The 21,238-nt window shown below is 36.4% G+C and overlaps 1 protein-coding gene across 2 annotated transcripts in view; it reads left to right on the forward strand.

The window, feature by feature from the left end:
- acj6 (abnormal chemosensory protein 6) overlaps positions 1–20,864 on the forward strand; it is a 53,148-nt gene extending 32,284 nt beyond the window's left edge. The window contains exons 3-4 of one of the 2 annotated variants that reach the window (XM_067348395.1): positions 6,424–6,612; positions 11,003–20,864. In XM_067348395.1, coding sequence (XP_067204496.1) covers positions 6,424–6,612; positions 11,003–11,767 — 954 coding nt within the window. In that variant the 3' untranslated portion in view covers positions 11,768–20,864. Of the gene's footprint in view, positions 1–6,423; positions 6,631–11,002 lie in introns of both variants that reach the window. The other variant, XM_012367981.2, reaches the window with a different exon arrangement.
- The last annotated feature ends 374 nt before the right edge of the window (positions 20,865–21,238 follow it).

A 21,238-nucleotide genomic window follows, 5' to 3' on the forward strand; every position in this document is an offset into this window, starting at 1 on the left:
TAACAGCGCTATTATAAATCGATGATACCCGCACCGACGGCGGCGGCGGCGGCGGCGGCGGCGGCGGCGGTGACGGCGGCGGGGTCGAGTCGCGTCTGCGCTACGAATGAAACCGAATTTGATGGTCCTACAGGAGGCAAGATAGATCCTGCAGAATAATGTTCTTTACTCTAGACAGTAGGTACTCCGCCATGCAAGTGATAATTTGAACAGTCTCCTCGTTTTCGTGTCAGACGTCAGATTTTCTGGAAGAAATTACTTATTCATGCGTCAGACTACTCCGTGATGTAGGTTATCGGACGGAAATAACGTAATTGTCCCAATTTGCGATATCCGATAGCCGACGGTCCGCGAGCGCACCGCGCCGCGCAATCTCCACATTCAGAACCGGCGAGCAACCGCGCGTGAGTTGATTGCTAATTAATTTCGTATACGGACGATATACGTAATTGATCCGTATCGTCCGCGTGACGGGATTTATTTTTTTTTTTCCATGAGCTATTGATGCGCTCGCTCTTAGTATTGATGCCCGTGGCTATTCGTATCTTATCGACGCGACGGACCCTACTTGGCGGCGCTATCGATCGAATCTCGCGGATAGCTCTCTGACTGAACGCTTGGCTCAGACACGGCTGAGCTTTAATTGCTAATTGATTTTGTGCACACGCTCGGGGGGTTTATGTACCATATTGATGTGGCCGGGATATCTAATTCTGCATTCGTCTGCTCGTCGGACCAAGTGGATTAAAGGAATCGGTTTTCTGCGAATATGATTTTCCAAGAAATTGTATCTCTCCGCGATAGACGCAAACAATTTTGCACACCTGTTACAATTGAATTATTTACAATCTGCCGTGACACAATCCGCGTATTTTCCTGGCGCTTTCGCACCGAGATCTGCTCGGAAAAAGATACACTCATATTATATTTTCGAATTTGACGCGACGAATTTATATCTTCTTTATGGTATTAATATAATATGAAGAGATTAATAAAACAAAGTTTTACGGAATATACAATATTAACGTCTATCAAATACTCTTAAAACGTTGTTAATATTTTAATCAATATTCTTATTAAAAAACAATGCAAATATAACTTTCAGAAAAATTGCGGTGAAAAATTAACAAGCATCATTCGTTTCTCCGTTCATTTTGCATTTCTCAATTCTAACGCTACTAATGCACGATCCTGCACGATGCTGAGCCACCTTGTTATCAGTTACGTTAGCCACTTAATCACACCCGCCATCTACTCTCGGATAAATTACATGGAGGGACCGCAGGGTCTGATAATTCAATTGTAATTGGCTAATCCTCATAATACTTTAGCTCCCGAAGACGTATCTCTCGCGCTGGGGTCGGCCGCGAGTCGAAAAATGACTCTATTAACCGCGACGACGTAGAGAATCGCGCGTAGGGGAAGAAACTTTGCTAAACAACAGCAGGAAGTGTTAACTATGTGGCTAATAAGAGCGATCTGTATCCTCGGTAGCTCCATTAAGCTTCATTCACAATGTATAAACTATAAATTAATACATCAACGCATAATTTATTCATTTTCTTTTCAATAATTATTCAGTCTCGCAAAGAAAATAAATTGACTTTTTTTGGTCGTTATTATAAATGACAATATTTAGCTCACGTTAATGCGATGCTAATTAATATGACGTTGGTTAGGTAAACAAACTCATTATTTTAACTAATCTCATTTAATGCGGATAAAGTCGTGAACGACTCAGATCCAATTCGCTGTTATAAAGATAAAAGAAGCAATAGTGTGAGAGATACTTTAGCATTTTTTTCCCCTACAAACACAATTCTGCTAATTTCGGTTCCTGCGATCTTCTACGTACATACATATATACGCCCGTATGTGTGCACGCATGAAGATCGAGTGACTACTGTTCAAGTGTTACGCTAAGAGAGGGTCCATCGTGTATTGCCCCTTAGCCGCGAACCGTGATTTATCGCCCTGCTAATGCTTCGATTAAGCGGTATGTCCGCGTGAAAAATGTCGTCATTGAGTGTAAGCTAGGTACTGCGGCAAGTTATCACCTGGCATTAATATTTCCGCATGAGAGTAGTTGTTTCAATCACATTCTTTTACGTGCAACACCTTCAAATAAAGAATCAAGCATTTGTGAAACTTATTTTTAAATCCACTGCTTCATTCTTTTTACGAAATCAGTTTAAACTTTCGGCATAATTTCTATGATTACGTATAACTTCGTTAAAAATATATAAAAAAAAGTTTAACATAAATTTTCAAATGTGTTGAAAAAATTATTTGACAACTTAATAGATTACAATATATGCAATTATCCTTTAAAATATCCTCCCCAAAAAATCCTCAGACAGTTCAAATTATTTTAGTTTGTTCAAATAAAATTAGATATTAGAGAGACGTAATATATACGATTGTACAAAAAGTAGCATTTAATAATTTATATGCAATATACAAAACTTGATATTGATGCAAAGATTGATATTCTACAAGAGAAAGCGTCTGTAGATTAAATGTGTATAATTTTTATATAGCTTGCGATTAACTCCTACTTTGCTCCAGTTTTAAGTACTTTTTTTCACTTCATTCTTACAAGAGCCGAGCAATATAATTTATGCAAAATGTTAGATAACAAGCATACATATACGTGCGACATATAGAATGATACGTTTTTGTAACGTCGTCAATTCTAAAACGCGTTTCTACATTTCATTATGGGAAACACGGTGAGCGACAAGACTGCGAGAGAGGAATTTCGAAATTAAAAAGAGTGACGGCAGTTCAGCAACCTAGAGACAGCCGTAGGTACGCCGTACCCGACGAAGACACGAGGAGTTCATAAATAATCGAAGCGCTGGAACACGCCAGTGGTTTCCGCATGAAACATTGATCGGGCAATGCGGACATTACAGGTCGTAATGAAATAAGTGGGCAGTGAATCACTTTTAGCTTCACCCGCCTCGACCAGGCTAACGATATTTTGATAACTCTCTCAGATTAATCTGGATAGGAGAGACTCAGCGAGTTGCAGAAGATAAAGAGAGCTGTTAAAGAAAATAAAAAGGTACTGTTAATTTGTGTGGCGTAAGATATAACGTCTGACAAATTAGCTGTATACATACAGATATATATCGACGACTCGAAACTTTAAACGTGTATTTGAATAATTAAACTTAATTATTCAAAACTAATTTCAATGTATCGCATGTAAAAAATATACAACAATAATATAATTCGAAATCATTTTTCAGCAGACTGCAATTAATTTAAAAAAAACTCTTAAAGATTAAAGTTGTCTATACTTTTATATATAATCTTTCTCTTTATTCTTATTTCTATTTCTTATGTTCTTATTTTATTATTTTGAATTGTTTCAAACTGCAACTATATATCTTATAATCACTTTGAATAGATTTTACCTTAGCGCCGTAAAATAAAACTTTGTTTAATTTTTAATTTGTGTTTAATTATGATTTTAAAAATTGTTAATACATATTATAATATTAGTACCAAAATTAATAATGTAACATTAATAAAAATCATTAAATTACTAATTAATCACTGTTGGAATGAAAACCGATACTGAAAACCGATATTGTATAATAGACTAGCCGGAAAAGTGTAGGTGTCGCGGAAAGACTTAAATACTTTTGAAATATTCAGTATTCTATTGTTGGAAAAGACCATTAAGATCTTTCATCAACTTTCCGTACTAACTAACAATCTTTACGTACATTCATATTATAATAATGAATTATGAATACATATATCAGCAGACTCTCTTTTATCTGTCATGTGCGGAAACTGGCTTATCCAATTATGATTTGAAGCAGCGTTTACAGCAGCTAGTGCATGTGGTTAACGAATAATTAATCGATCACTTTACATTAACGTTCAAAGGTCCGAATTTTATTTCGAAACGTAGGTTTGAGAAGTGCCGTCACGTTGAAGCGACTTCAAAGGTATACTGTAAGTTATATACGACTTATAACCGCGATATTCTTCGAACATAGAACGAACCTAGTAACATGTCGCAAGTGACAGATGTAGTTGATGCGGAATGTCCCATATAATATCGATCACCACGGCATACAGGCGAGTCTAAGTGATATGAGGGTATGAATGTAATGTATAGCTTTCATTAAGATATCCTTTTAAAAGAGTTGCCTTAATCAATAGCGCGAAACATAGCTGCTAAGAAACCGACTGTAGTCACTATTGATCAATATTAAGTTTCGCAAACTTAAATTCGTTGCACTAATAGAAATTTACGCGAATCGCCACGAGACGTCTTTAACGTGACGTAGTTAAATTACATACCGGTCAAGAAAAATAACGTTGGAAGAAACAAACAAACCGGAAAATTTAAAGTAACATTATTACGAACAAATAAATTTTTTCCAACAGAATACAATATACAATGTTAACTGCAAATCGATAGAAAAAAAATATAGCTTCAAATAAAATAAACTAAAAGGATTGAACAACTGATAAAAATTGAAGAATAATTTCATACACATTGACAACAAATATTGACGTCGCCATTAGAAATGAGAGATTAATGACAGATGAATACTAATTGCATGTACGAAATTCGTTCCACATCGACAGGTTGTAAAAAGGAGATTCTGGTCAGCCCCCCTCGCACATAACGCGCCATGAAATGAAATCACACCCGCCCCTCTCGTTACTCTGTTCCGCGCTGCTCATAAATTTCGCCATAGCGTAGTTTAAGCTATTTTCGTTACCATTAAATGTCGACTTCGTCGAGGGGGATCTCTGCAAACATACGCGAAAGGGAATCGGAGTGATCCTACCCCCCTGGCTCGTCCAGCTTCGCCACCGCGTTGCGCGATAGTGACGGATATATTCTGTCCACCGTCCCCTGAGGGGGGGGCTCGGTCAAGTATCCATCCTTTGGATCGATTCCAGTGTAACGGATGAATTTGATTACCGAACATCATAGGGCATTGTGTACGCGTTAATACAATGACGCTACTGGGCTCGAGGGGACCGTAACTTAATGCCGTTTATCCGTGCAAATATCACCGTTTTTCCAATTACATACCGCTGTTGTTTTATCGTCCCGAAATTGCTATTATATGCACACTCGACCTATATCTTTAGTATCGAGCCTCTCACATTAATTATGAAAACGACAAAGCCTATCAGGCCGTATGAATTATTTTCAATCTTGCAAATTTAAGTAACAGTATAAACAATAATTTTTCGATACAATTTTTTTCACAATTCCGAAATAAATGGCCAAATTTTAAGATATTTCGCGGGTGCGATAGTGCTATTTTAAGGGTGGGAAAAAATGTCATGTAAAAATGCGAGTTCAAAAACGATCTTTTTCCGAGTTATAAACACTTCCCTTGCGACATATGTTCGTAGTTCAAACGATACGTAAATGTTTTGAATGTTCTCACCAAACTTGTAACCCTTTATACGAGACCACGATGGAACTTATCGTAACTCCGCCCGAATAAACTTGTCTTCAAGAAAAAGCAATTTAACGTTCGAATGAAAAATTTATGTATAACGCAATGCCGGCAAACATATGCATTCTCGTAGTTTTATTTTAAAAAGTTTTTTACAATACGAGTTAAAAATTTCGCGGAAGCAAATATACCCGCTGAACTACTACCTCGAATTACAGTTGAAATCCTAATCGAATAAGAAGATATTTTTAAATAACAAGTATCATTTTTCAACATTCATTTACAGCATATTGTATATATTCACTTAAATTATGCTAATTAACAAAATCTAAACTTTTGTCCATTTGTCTAATTCGTGCTGGTAATTAAATTTAAACAATGAAACAATGGAAAGTCCTGAGAAAGCTGTAAAAGAGGGCGATTTAAGCGATAGAAATTTTTTAGAGCCTAAAAAACTCGCAAAACGTTCCAGTGTCTCGTATAACAAAACTATTTTCGGAATATCGATCGTACAGCCATGTTGTCGTTCGGCACACAAACTCGCTGTTGCCCAGACGACGTCAAACGGATTAAATTCAATAAAAATTATATGGCAAATAATGGATTATAACCAATTTCTGAATTATTATTATGCAAAAAAAGAGCTAGTCTACGTCTACAAAATGCAATGCATAATATACCTTGTTCTTTATATGTTTCTAATTTATTATACAAAATGCAATAAGTAAAATCAATAATAAATAAATAAAAATAAACAAATATATCAAAACAAATTTAGTATCAAAAAGTTGAAAAAGATATTATTTAATTATGTCGAATTTTTTTAAGAGTATGAAATAGAAGAAGAAAGTTCAAGTGTGATTGTAAAAATTGTCTCATAAGGCAACAGTCACTCCTCGAATTACTTAAAAAAATTTCAAAGATATTATTTTAATATTTCATTCACTGATACATAATATGCTCCGTGTTTCAGGGTGATTTATTAAGTGGCTTAAACAGCGGCTTTCAAGATGGCATACTTTCAAGAGCGGAGGCTTTGGCAGCAGATTTGGGGAAGCACAACGCTGGGACACCAATGCAACTGAAGCATGATCCCGTATCTGTGTACCATCACGGAGCACACATGCCCACCCCCCATCCAAACAACCGGCCACATCATCAGGTACAATCACACCTTCTCGTGAGTCTACATTTATGACACATTATTCTATCGCATATAATAGATACATGTTACGCGGTAACATAACTGCCTTACGCAGTGTACGAATAAGCTGCAAATTTTACAATAAGGTAGGATTTTCATTGAAATAATAACATTTTATTGTAAAAGAAAAATTAAATAAACGCGAATATTAATCGCGCGACGTAAGCTGCTTAAATATTACATAAAATATGCACGACGCGACCACATATTTAATTATACCCACATTAAATATTAAATTAAATAATTTACGCACTTCCGCATTTATATTCTTGCATCTTTAGACAATGTATTCAGAAATTTCATGATATTCAGAAATTCAGTAATACTGCTGATAATAAAAATTGCCTGTATAATTATCGTAATAAAAGTGCAATTGTTTCGTAAACTCCCGGGTAACAAGGAGAGACGGGGACAGGGAGGAGGGGTCGATGCATCCATAAAATGTAACGAGTCCAGCAGTCGGTTAAAATCGTTGCCAATAATTAATTACACGCAGCAATTAATTTTAGATTCATATTTAATCGGCGAATTGAAAAATTTAATTTACGCAGTTTATTTGTTAATATTACGAACAATGCAGACAACGATTTTAATTTCCTGCGTTTTAATGGTTAATAAGCCGCCATTATATTTATAATTGTGCAACCGTGTTGCGATAGCGGCAGTCTCGGCGCAATTATGTCGCTTAGAAACTGGCGCGACGTATGATTACGCGCGAATCGCATTTCAATTTGTTGCCCCGCGTACCTTATGCTAATCTGAGCAATCTGATGCTGATGAATGGAGCGGCGGGTCGACGCCGGGTCGACGCCGGGTAACCAATGCGCATCGACCCGGAATGATCTTCTCAAATATAGGGGCGTGTTGCTTGTATATTATCTCTATGTCGCGACTGCTTGTAATATCCCCTCTCGACAGGGCGCGATGAATTCTAAGGGTACACACAGCTCGTATCTGCGGCGAGGGCTCAACGCGAATTTTGCTTAACTTCTCGTACCGACTTCCCGCGAATTTGCCTACATGATTTCAGGGTCATAAATGGGTCTTCCTGATTTCTCAATGCCGCTGAGATATAAATTCTTTAGAATTTCATATTTTAATTCCATCTAGCGCGGTGAATTTTTCTATGAGCACAGAAAACCCCGTGATGATTAGGATGTTTGATTACTTTTGTAAAATATATCGTTAAAAAGTAGAACAATCTGAATAGTTTTGATAGATCGCAATTATTGATATAATTAATTTGACTTTATGTACAACTATTCAAAGATTTAACTTTGAAGATTTTACGGTTATTGTATAAATGATTCTTCATTTCATGCATCGTGACAAAAAAAGAAAAACTTTTCGTCTCAATACAGCTTGAGCAGTAGAAATAACGTAAAATCATACTCTAAAAACTTTAAAAGACACATGAACCTACCAATTGAGAGAAAACATATGCATGTACATGAGTTAAAATATAGAAAGAATGAGAGAAAACAATGAGCAGTAAAAAAAGCAGATTTTCGGTGAACAGGTACATTTTAGGGAGGAAAGGCAAAATAGAAAGACAAAAGCGTCAAAGCTCTGATGTAAAAACAGGCGTACGCGTGAATGTGCACGCACGAGAGAATGGGAGAAAACAGCGCGGCGAACAAGAAAGAGGGGAAAGAAAAATTAAGGGTGAGGTGGGCAATAGAGCAAGGAGAAAGAGCAAAACACAGAGGAGCTCGGGCTAACCCTACCATCGTGTCAGCGTAATGATGAAATATTGCGCAGGTCCCTGGGGCCCTACCTCGTACGCCCGTGTGCAAGGTCCCCCCCACCCTCGTACACTGTATATTTGCCACCGGTCGGTCCGGAGGCTCCCCGACACAGCATCCACCTTCTGCCTTTTCCACGCCGCCCGACCGAGCGTCCGTGCAGAGTGCGCACCCCCTGCATTTCTGATGTAACTGCGCTATCCCAGAGCACCAACGCCGACCGAAACCGTGCCATCCAGTTAGCTCGCTATACTGCTGTTCTCATGAGAATAGATGATGCGCGTGCTGCGTACGCGTGTATATATGTGTACATGTATAAGCCGATACCCTGTGAGATCGTATATGAATGTGTGCGAGGTAATGGCCGGATTGCGAACGACGTAGATACTTCTAGTAGCAATTTTTATAGCGATTTCTCGGTGTTACGTACTTAACGCGGAGATATTCACAATTTCAGCTTGAAATTGGGAATAATTGATACAGAATATAACCAAGTAAAAGAATATTAAATTATGCTTCAAATAAATTCAATTTTCGGCAAAAAAGAATCCCAATAAACTGTATACGTAAACACACGTGAAAAAATATTACTAAAAAAATGTGTGTACAATATGCTTTGAATATTTATGTGAAATTTTAGACAGATGTGCTTATTGATTGACAAGAGCGCTCAAAGTCCCTTTATAAATATTATTCTTGCGAATTATAAATTTTGGGAATGTCGTTTGCGAATATATAACTTTCTCTTATAATGAGTTTATCGTATGTGTACAAAGAACATTTTACCTCTGAAATACATCCGCGAACTAATTCTAATTACATGTCCTGTCCCCATGGTCGAAACCGTGGCGTCTAGTTAATTTAGTATATTCTCGTGAGACTAGACGATTTTATGTGTACAAACAAGGTCTAATGCATATGTGTGTGTATGTGTGATACTTTACATACTTAAGTATGTAGAGAACATGATGAATAAATTATACACTGGGGAAGATTAACGATTAAAATAAGTTAATCGATAAAACTGATCATAACGCGTCTTAAATGAAAATCACGATATACGTATTATTGGAATATTTTCAGTAAATTATAAATAATGAAAAATGAAGAGAATAGAAAACAAATATAAGAAAAATATCTTTTATACGCGTGAAAAATCTTTCCAATTAAGTAAAATTAAACAAAAAATTGTCTTAGTTATCTACTTGTAATTTGCGCTTTATCGCATTTAACTGACATTGCATCTCTCGTCTCGCTTACTAAACAGATGTAACACCCGATATTAACATTAAGAAAACGAGTTAACAGCATGTCACCTATGTAACGGCACTTTAAACGAAGAAAAATATGAAAAGACTTCATAAATAATTTGCAAAGAGTTGTGCTGAAGGTGCGTTCTGCATTCGTGACGACGGCCGCGGCACGTGCTGCATAATTATGCGTGTTAGCTTGTACATATTTCCTGCTCTTCCCACCGCACTCGACCTAACTTTGCTTTTTATCCCCTTCATTCATGCCTTCCCCACACCACGACGGTACTTCATCAAAATGCATTTCCGCAAACTCGGCGATACGACGCGCATCCGGCCTTTCAACGTGTACCTCCGTATTTGCGTTTCCACTTTATCCTATGTATTTACTTCATATTTTGTATATATGTATATATATATGTGTGTGTAAATATTGTAGAATTGTAAATCAAATTCTATATATGCTAAAATTATTATTTAGGTATAATTATATATTGTTACGATTTGACTTTAATATGTCGATTCATGCAACGTTAAAACAGCATACAGTTTGCAGATGTTTTACCAAAACTATTTGAAGTTTGATAAATAAATGATGTGTAAAAAATGCTACTTGTAACAAAAATCTTTTAAAAGTTAATTGTTTTCCTCAATTCGTGATCAATTTAATTTCAAATATCTAATCTATCTCTATTTAACTTTTTATATTAAATATCGCGCCAATAAATGGTAACTGAATATTAAATTAAAGTAAAACTTTAGTAAATTAGCTAAAACATCACTTTGCTAGCTTTTAATTATTAATAACGATCTTTAATAATTTCAAAATGTGCCATTAAGAAATTTATATTAATAAACTCTTAAGATTATTTATATTTCAGCATATGTAATTTAGATATTACTAATGTTTAATAAATATTATTAATAGTTAACTAAATCAATTATAGATTGTCTCTTAAGCTAATGTATGATTGATTATGATATTAGTAACACAAGAATTAATTAACAACATAAAAAATCTGTCGTAAAATTTTTAAACAGATAAAAGCAATATTGCAACATATATTAGAAAATAAGAGCCTCAATTTTAACAAAAAAAGAGAAATAAAAATCAAATAGTGTAGATCTTATTCTATATATATCTTTACGCAGCTAATCAAGTTTCAAACAGTTAGTCGTAAGGCGGCACTAATTATCATATCGTCTCGTTGAAGAATCGGCGTCAGTATGTCCAGCGCCAATTCTTTACCAAAGCTTTCAAAATAATCATTACACCAGAAACATTGCATCGAAGAATTTTCCACAATCGCGATACATCGCTCGTATTGAGGATGCTTAACTTGCGTGTTTCAGATGAGCCATCCGGGGATGGAGAGTCTCGACATGCTGGACCCAGCGAACTCGATGACAACACTGACGCCGATGTCCGAGAGCACGGGCGGCGGGCCCGGGCATCACGCGGGCATCCACGGTCCGTCCGTGTACGGCGGCATGAACGGCATGATGAGCCATCATCATCATCACGGCAATCTGGGCGGGGGTGGCGGTAGCGTGCCGCACCCGGCGCATCATCATCCGGCGATGGCCGCCGCGGCGGCGGCGGCAGCCGCGGCCGGTCTTCATCCCGACGCCGATACCGATCCACGCGAATTAGAGGCTTTCGCCGAACGATTCAAGCAACGACGCATCAAACTTGGCGTCACGCAGGCCGACGTGGGCAAAGCGCTCGCTAATCTCAAGTTACCGGGTGTCGGCGCGCTCTCGCAGTCGACGATCTGTCGCTTCGAATCCCTCACGCTCTCGCACAACAACATGATCGCTTTAAAACCGATTCTCCAAGCGTGGCTGGAGGAGGCGGAGGCCCAGGCGAAGAATAAACGACGCGACCCGGATGCGCCGTCAGTCTTACCAGCCGGTGAAAAGAAACGGAAACGCACGAGCATCGCCGCGCCTGAGAAACGCTCGCTGGAGGCGTACTTCGCCGTGCAGCCGCGTCCCTCGGGCGAGAAAATCGCCGCGATCGCGGAGAAGCTCGACCTCAAAAAGAACGTCGTACGCGTCTGGTTCTGCAATCAGCGGCAGAAGCAGAAGCGCATGAAATTCGCGGCTCAACATTGACCCGAGGGTGGCTTGTGACAGCAGAACTGACCGTACCAACTGCCCAGTCTCGAGCCGAAACCCGAACCCCTGACCGAGTTTCAGGCGTGGCCGTGAGAGGCCCGGAGGACTATGAACGCCTAGGAGACTTTTCCGCTTGCGGTGGACAACGCGGCGAGGAGAATCCCGAGTCGCCGGACGCGCCGTCGCCGAGGTGTCCGCGCACGCGGAAAGTCGTCCGGCTCCTAATGATCTTATCGATGGCTCGATATTATGGGCAGACTCTCGGTACACGAGGCTGTCACAGGCTGACGATGCAATCGCTTGTTATCACTGCGCGTGTGTAATATGCCGATTAACGCATATTCTGGAATCACCGGTTGCAGGGAGCTATTCTTGACCCGTCGGCGCGCGATTCTCTCTCTCTCGCCCTCGTGCGCGATTACCTCCCGTTGTGATGTTAAGACGATAAAACTCCAGTGCAATCATTGAACGTAACGCTGGTGACACATTTACGAATGTCTTACGATGGATAATGTCGTCGCGATACGCGATCACAATAAATACAAATATCCATATCGAAATCAATTCTATCCACCAAATCGATATTATCGTTTTCTCTATGCGAAATGAAGTCGTTGAAAACAACGATTTTTTATGTAAGGTACTCACTTTTAATCGATCAATTGATTGAAAACCGACAGAAACTGCGACAAATTTCTATTCAATTTTTCCTTAATGAAAACGTCGAAGCGAAAAATTTTACATACATCGCATATACGGTAAAAAGTTAAAATTATACGCTTATAAGTAAATAAATCCAAGTATACACATAAGCGCCTTTTTACTTCAAACAAAAATACGAGACTAATTTTTGTTCCTAATAAAAAAAGGTGCGAATCACGCATCTGCGAATAATATACAGATAATGCCGGGAAAAAAACATTGAAATAATGCATGATGCTTTCAACGGTATGATTTCGAAAAATGGAGAGATGCGCCCGGAATACATCAGAGCTTTCTTCATATTTTCATTTGCATTAGCAGAAAGCGTTGTAATGATGGATTTGCGTTGCATAGTAACATTATGGGGTTACGTAAATACAGTTTGATTCGAACATTTTATCCAGGATATAACATTTGTTACCTTTTTTTTAAGAATCCAGGCTATAATATATGCTAAGTAGTTTTAAGTTTTCAAAGCAAAATACGTGCTGCAATACTCGTTTGTAATTAAACGGCAAATGTAGGACGAATTTTGCATTTGCAATAAATCAAAATACGAAAGTTATGAATATTTTAATATCATAGATAACTTTTTTCTTCTTTATAAAAAAATTATGAATAAACTCAAATAAATTCCGAAATAATTAAAAGCAAGAATTTTTTGAAAATTTGCTTAATATTATTGCACAATAGACTATCAAAAGATTTTGGATTATCAAAAAGAAAGTTATAAAAATAGATTTACATTATGTTTGTACTTTTAAAAGAGCTATTAGATAAAGAATTTAATTTAATTTGGATATGGTGGCACTACAATGTTTTAGTCAGACAACACTTTCTCGCGACCTCCTCCGAAGTAAAGCTTCCGAAGTCTGTAAAACTACAAGATCGAGAAACACACCGCCAACGATCGCGATAAAACAGTTTACGATGCCATTTGCCTTGCGACCCCTTGCTACATGACATCCGCGGTCGAAATCGCCGTTTGGTGCCGATTTCAATCATATTTCTCGCAGACACAAACATGCGAAATCCCGTAACTCATGCAAAATAAATCCACAATAGAGATACTATTGCGTATGTCTTTGATATACGGACATGGAATGACAGGTGATTCAAAATTTAACGAGTTTCTATTAAAATTTGATTCTCGTCTATAACATTGCATCAATTTTCGCAAATGCATGATTAAAAATTTAATTAAAAATACAAAATTATCGTTTATAAAGATATATAAAAACTTGTACGTATTATCGCAATTGTAGTTTACCAATAATTTATTAGCTGAAAACATCATGCATAAGTGCAAAAAATATCTAAATATTACGAGAACTTTGCAACTTGTCGCAGTTTCGACAATTATAAAAAATTTAGCAAAATTAGGAAAATAAAAAATTATACTCTTTCGTTATAAAACGATAATATTTAATTGGATAAGAGTTGTTCAAAAAAATTCATACAATACATATTATCGTATTGTCTATTTATCATAATCGCGTTCTTAGCCATTTTTTACCTCTGATAACAGCAGATGATATTTTACGTAATAGAAAGTCGATATCACATTTACGGCGCAAAATAACACATCGGAAACGCTCGTAAATCACCAAGTTACCATCGCAATAATTTACTGAGCAATAATCATTGAAGGCACGATCGATCGTCGGGAGACAATCCCGACGGGAACGAAGGCGAGGGAGAGAGACTTCTCGTCGTTCGTCTTTCACGGACGAGCCTGCCGTGACGAGTGAACGCCTAGGGGCGAGGATCACCGACGCGTCTTGAAAAGTACAACTCGAAACATAAAAATATAAAGTACGTATTGTTATAACGACGACGCGCGGGTACGTCGCGCCGAAGAAAAAGTGATATTAATCCTAATGCAGACGCTCAGTGCAGTGTAAACAGTGAAGAGAACGATAGCGCGCGTGTGAACGATGTATGAATGTAGTGCGTATGCGAAAAAGAATCAGAAAAAGATTGAAATCTAGGAGAGAAAGAGAGAGAGAGAGAGAGAGAGAGAGAGAAAGAGAGAAAAAGAGAGAGAGAGAGAGAAAGAGAGAGAGAGAAAATGAGAGAAAAGGAGAACGAGGGAATGTAGACACAAAGAGAGAAAGAGAGAGAGCGAAAGAGAGAGAGAGAAAGAGAGAAAAGAACAAACTAACAGAGCTAAGAAAAATGTTTTACGTAGTGATATTGGACAATCAGTGACAAGACTGTACCATATCATATTGAAGCAATACCGTAGCATGTAGCAAACGAATTAATTATACTCTGTTCGTATTTTTTATGATCGTCCGCGCATCCGCCATGCGCTATGCGCCGACTATTTTCGTAAAGAGGGACGGCAGGAAAAAAAGGGAGTCGAATAATGCAACGAGAGCGGTGTTTTGAGTCTTGGTACATCCTGCTTTCGAACCCGACGATTAATATCTCCTTATCGATCCGATGTATCGGGGATGCGAACGACGCTATACCATACGCTCGCTTTCCACTCGCGTGAGATCAACGCGTGCGCGATGGAAACGCGGTCGGTCGTGTGCGACGTGCATACGTCGAGAAGAAAGAGTGAGTTTAGTTTCCGGTTCTGTTTCTCCATCTATACATACAGCGCGATCAGTAAAACGCGCGCGGATAATCCGAGATCGTGGATCTACCTGTGCGCGTCTATCTCATAATTTTTCGTTGCTTTTCTCCTTTCGTTCACCGACGAGAATCCGTCGTATTGCGCTGTTCTGTGACAACGAAATTCTCGAGCACGAGATCGACATCCTCTTGGCAGAAGGTAAGACGCAGCAACGATTCGAATGAGAAAGCACGGTCGATTTATAATAATACACGACCGAAGCGGGTTTCTTTTTTGCTGTGAGACGCGATTGTTGGAATTTGCGCAATATTTTCTCAAATTGGATACACATGATGATGATTCACTTCACGTGTAATTAAAAACGCATTTGAATTGCTTTTAATACCGATAAACAATTTTTAACGTTTTACAAACCATTTTACATGTTGTACTGTTCGATAAATACTACTTGAATTCTGAAGATTTTGTATTTATAAAAAAAACGCTAATGAATTTTAATAATTAAAGAGAAAATAATTGCTGCGGATGCTTTACTTGAAAAACAGCACTAGAAATCCACAGAATCAATTATTTTTAAGTGAAAAAGTGCATAATACATATTTAAAGACACAAGATTCTGTAATCAAAATGAAGTAAATATATTAATCTGGATTAACACCGAAAATCCATTCACAGAACAGGTCGAGGAGGATCAACTAATCGAAAGATTGACATTGGAAATTTGCTCTCTATCCTTACAGATAGAAGAGAATTGAGAAAAGGACACGAACGCGTATCCGAAATGTCGATTTCTCGTTTTATTTCAATCATTTTCAATTATTTTCAACATTCAACTCTATAATATTAATTATGATAATATATTATTCGTCATTGTGTGATAAGATTCGTAATTTAACAAATTATATGCACCAACTTAGTTATCAATTTTACTCGATACAAAATTAAGTATATAGTTATTTTCTTGAATGCAATATAAATTTTCACGATACCAATTTTTCCTTAGCAAAAATATAAATAAATGTTTTATAGAATTATTTTATTATTAATTGTACAGAGTTAATTTACACGTTAGAAAGACGTTAGAAACAAGTTACTTCTTAGCTATTTGAACGAATCTTTATCAGTCTTAACTTGTAAGACAATTTAAAATGCATTTTAAAATTTTAATAAAAATTTGTCTGAGACTTTATTTAAAATTGTAAGAAAAGTCGGAACAATGAGACTTGAAAATCGCAAAAAGATTTGTCAAATGAGTGATCATGTGTATCCAATGTTGGAAAACAGTATCCTGTGAGGAGGATGAGATATATCCAGGAAAATGAAAAAAAAAAATAGTAATAGTTAAAGGTAAAAATGAAAAAAACGGTAGCGGTTTTTAAATTGTACATATGTAAGAGGATAAGTATTTTATAGGAGAATAATAGCCTATTTGCCATTCTACTAGGTAGTGGAAAAGAGGTTCTAGTGCAATATAGAAGTCTAGTGAGACGTTCATTATTCATTGTTTTTTCTCTCTGTACATGGCGCACACCCGCTCGGGCGGGCCAATATTAGCGCGTTTATCAGCCTTTACCCACGGTCATCGAAAACCGCAGACCCATTCTGCGTCGCGGCCATTTTTCTTGTAGAACAAATAAAAGAAAAGTTATTTTCCTACACGACTGTTCAATTGCGTAACGTAGATATTGATTCTGTTAGCGACACGGATTGTCTTAATGCATTTTCTAATCACTGTATATGTGTTTTCTTAAAAACTCTCACACAAATCTTAATGAGTTAAGTAGATATTTAAACGAAGGAACAAAAAACCCGCTGTTCTTTTAATTGTTTCTCATCTTGTTCTTGTGTATATCTTATTTACTTTTTTTCGGACATTATATAAGAGCTATCGTGATGCCATTATAAATAAAGTTCTTGATAATGTTGTTGTTACGTAACTGATAAAATTATGTAAATATAATTCATATCTCTATAAATTAGGTTTAAGAATACGTTTCACGCACTTGGACAGAACGGACATCGAATAAGACGCCAGGAAGTATGCCGAATGTATTAGCACAGTTTCAATTGTTACGAAATGACTTTTGTCGCATTAAATTTTTGCAAAGCAAGTTTTTCGTATTTTAATGTTTGTCAAAGAAATTATCATTAAAATCTTTTGTAAAAATGCGATTTGCATAACCAGAAATTCAAACATTCTTTGAACCAAAACAAATTTTTTAACATCAAACATTATAAAAAAGTCAAGCAAGAAATAAAGAAAAATTTTTAATAAAATTAATCGTTCCATCATAATCGCGATGTATAAATATACAAAAACGCCCTGAAATAAATTCCATACTTCCTGCATTTCGCCAAACTCAGCGTCATTGATTACTCTTTTCTCACTTACTCATATCGTATCGTTATATAATACCAGTATATACAAACAAATTCTCACTTTACATTATACATTCATTAAGTGACTAAATGAAACATTCGATGGGTTGTGAGTTACGATTTGTCGCGCTTATAGTATGTCACGATAAGTTTCGATCATTTGAACGAACATCGCTGTATCGTACGAAAAACTCGAAAAATTGCGCGCTGCAATATTGTACACGAGATGTGTCCAGAGCCATCGAATATCCTTCCAATCAGCGTTCTCTGATTGAAAGGACAAGCGATGATTGCGGATCACTTTGAGAATAAGAGATAAATGATAATTTGTCTATTATACATGTGTAATGCAATAAAAAAGGAGTACGCCTATCCGTGCGCCATTATTTGCAACGTGAGCATTAACTCGTCAGGTTCATATTAGGTAATTATTGTTCAATGAAAAATATTCTAAAAGCAGACGTTTACTCTGAAAAGGAATCTCGATGAACAGTATTTATGTTAATCTACATTTGGCGCTTTAATTAAAAGATGTGACAATTATATACATGAAATATATATATAAATATACACTTAACGAGTAAAAATATATGAAGCATCCAGAATCTCGATAAGTTTGTAATGCAGAAAAATATATATCAGTTTTTAGCGGAATAAGCTATTTATGAGTAAGATTGTAAGGCGGAATATAAAATCTCCTCAAGCGCAGACTATTGTATACATATTTAATACAGGGTAACAAGTCATATCATAATATGTTTTATCAATTGTTATCGACATGAAATGCACTTAAGAGTCTTGCCAAATGACGCGATTAGGCACACGCGACGGAAACTACGTCGCAATCTTTGACCCGCGCATATTTGCGCGCGTTCTCAATACGTTTCTCCGCATTATCTCCTAGCTTTAAAAATCTTTTAACGAGACAAGCTATTTTTTTTTTTTTTTTTTTTTCGAAGTGTGTGCGTGCTTCTGTTACGCGAGAGATATTTATTATCAGATTCTTTTCATATATATCAGTTTTAAAATTAAAAATTATTTTGAGAACATTATTTATGGACATTTCTAAAATTCTCGACCGTATTCAATCGAGATAGAAAATGTAATACATAAATGTAAATACATCTGGCTATAATATTATTTAGAAAACAGCCGCTAAGCGCTCGCTACAGCTCACTGCAATCCATGTATTGATTATAGTCGTCGACAGTCGAGAACGTATGCATTTCTGTCTCACCGACACACGGGTTTATTTCTTTTACCTGACTGCAAGTCTTAAATTCTTAAAAACATTGATTGCAAGACAATTACGTAAATTCTATTATAACGGTACATAAATCTACCGCTATAATAGAACCTGAATGTAAAAGTCCGAGCTATGGCGTTCTAAGAGATTCCTGCAGCTCCACACAAAAAGTGAAATATTTAATATTTTATGTGCATAGAGAAGCGAACGTGAATAGATGTTTACGAAAATAAGTTTGAAAAAAAGCATGACGCAGCATGAATTACTGCATTCAAATCTGTTTGATTTATTCCTATGAATTATTGTGACGCGTGAATTATTTAACACGTAAAATATACTCTACAATCGGATTGATCTGTGGCGAAAAAAATGATCGCGTTGTACCGTCGCATGGTATTGTGCGTAATCAGTGAAGACTCTTACGTTGGCGTGTGTATAATTTATTCAGTTTTATGGCGATTGCGCGGATCATCAACAATCGCCCCAGATACCCGACGCGATATTTCCTGCCGGGTATAACCGAAAAGTATTACGTCAAAACGTATGACGGGAGCATATTTGTATAAAGAAATACGGAAAAAAAACCGATAATTAGTATAAATAATTATTATCAGCAATTAGATTAAATGTTTATACATATAAATTGAAAAGAGAAGCCAAAATGAATTGTTAAATTTAAAAGTCTTACTCATAGGTGTTCACGTGGCCAGCTTAGATAGCTAAATTCTACATAGGGAGAGAAACGCGATGTCGTTAGTAAATTTTTCCTCATCGTTTCATTGGATTTGCCAAAGTTACTACGCGAGCGCTCGAACAACTTCGATGCTACTGAATACCACTTTTGTGAGACGACGTCGTCGATTTCTCGTTATTCGGTTCGTTTTTAAGATACTTTACGCGTAAAATACTTATAATATAGAAACAAACGCAACTTTGAAAACTATTTTAAATAGCGTCGATAACGATAACGATGTAAGGAAGAAGTAGAAGCATATTTATCTTCCATTTAAGAAGAATCGCTTTCGTTCTACATCTATTCGTTCTACACTCTTCTACCGAGCGTCCCCTCATGCGGCGCTCACGTATGCATTTACAGACTGGTAAAAGGAAAAGAAAGATCTGAAAACGACCGCGAATCGTCGTTTTATATAATAGAAATAACAACGTACTACATATTTATGTTTAACGCTACGTCTACGTACTACACATTCAACTGTGTCTCATAATAACTCCAGATGTGTCAGAATATGAATCTATATGTGTGTAATAACGATCGACAAATCATAATCATAATTTCCACAGCGAATTAAATTCTCTCATTAATCTCTAATAAATTGTAATTAAACGCGAGTCAGTGTAAAGGTGAAACGCTATTTATGAGTAAGACTGTAACTATCGCGAACGATATAATAATATAATAAAGACATATCATAAAAGAATACTAGTTTAATTGTCTGACATTGTAGAAATTTCTATGTAAATATGTTGCGTGCAACTTGGAGCAATGTTTCGAGGTACTATGTTTATGTATAAATAAATCATGTGTCCCATAGCGAACTATTTAATGTTATCCTTCTTCTTATTTGCTTGGCAGATGCTTATGCTAGCTCTTACATTCGTAAGCACTTTCGCGGATCTGTACATAATCGACAAATTGTACGAATTGTAAATTGTCTTTGTAAATTATGTAGCAATTAGTTTATTAGTTCAACTGTATTTGCTTCTAATATGTAGCATAATTCACAGTAAGTACTCGTTATCCTTCGTACGAAATCTCGTAGACACGAACGATTTTCATTTTCAAGCGCGTACTATATCTATATAATTCGTGTTAGCCAATAGCAATATTTGTTCTCTCATACTATCGCTGATTATGATCAAAACAAGATAAAAAGAAAGCAAAGAACCGCGTCCTACGTATCGCAGATATGTGCATGCAATAGGAAAATTTTTTCAGGAATTTGTATTAATTCATAAGCACACACAACATACGTTATCGGCTTCTTAAACGTACCAAATTGCGCGCAATGTACGATAAGAGGAAAGAGAAAGATTCCTCCATACTGTACATATCATGTGCCATAATTCATTTACCATACTTTGTGTCCAACTTTGTTCCAAGTACCTACTCAATTATAAATATTATAGTACATAGTATAATAAAGTAAACCTTGATGTTATTGATAATTTTATTGTACACCTTTCACTTTCCACTTTCCAAATATTTGATCGCTCGAAAAAGAACTGTATACGATTATTTGAGAACAAACTATTGATAACTATCTAGTTGCTTTTACGTTTCATTCATACGAGATATGAAGTAGCGCAAAACCATTCAATAATGAAAAAAATCGTTCGATAAAAATGTGCATAATGTTAATCATTCTCGTTAAAAATTTCACATTATTTCTTCCAATGTTTTAATATTCAATATTAAATATATTTAAATCAATTTTTAATATCCAATATTAAATACATTTTTAATTAAATCACACAGCAAATTTAATATCTTTTAAAATAAAATTTTCCTGAATTTATATGAAATTATATGAAA

The sequence above is a fragment of the Linepithema humile genome, chromosome 1 (assembly GCF_040581485.1).
Source record: "Linepithema humile isolate Giens D197 chromosome 1, Lhum_UNIL_v1.0, whole genome shotgun sequence".
Taxonomy (NCBI): Eukaryota; Metazoa; Arthropoda; class Insecta; order Hymenoptera; family Formicidae; genus Linepithema; species Linepithema humile.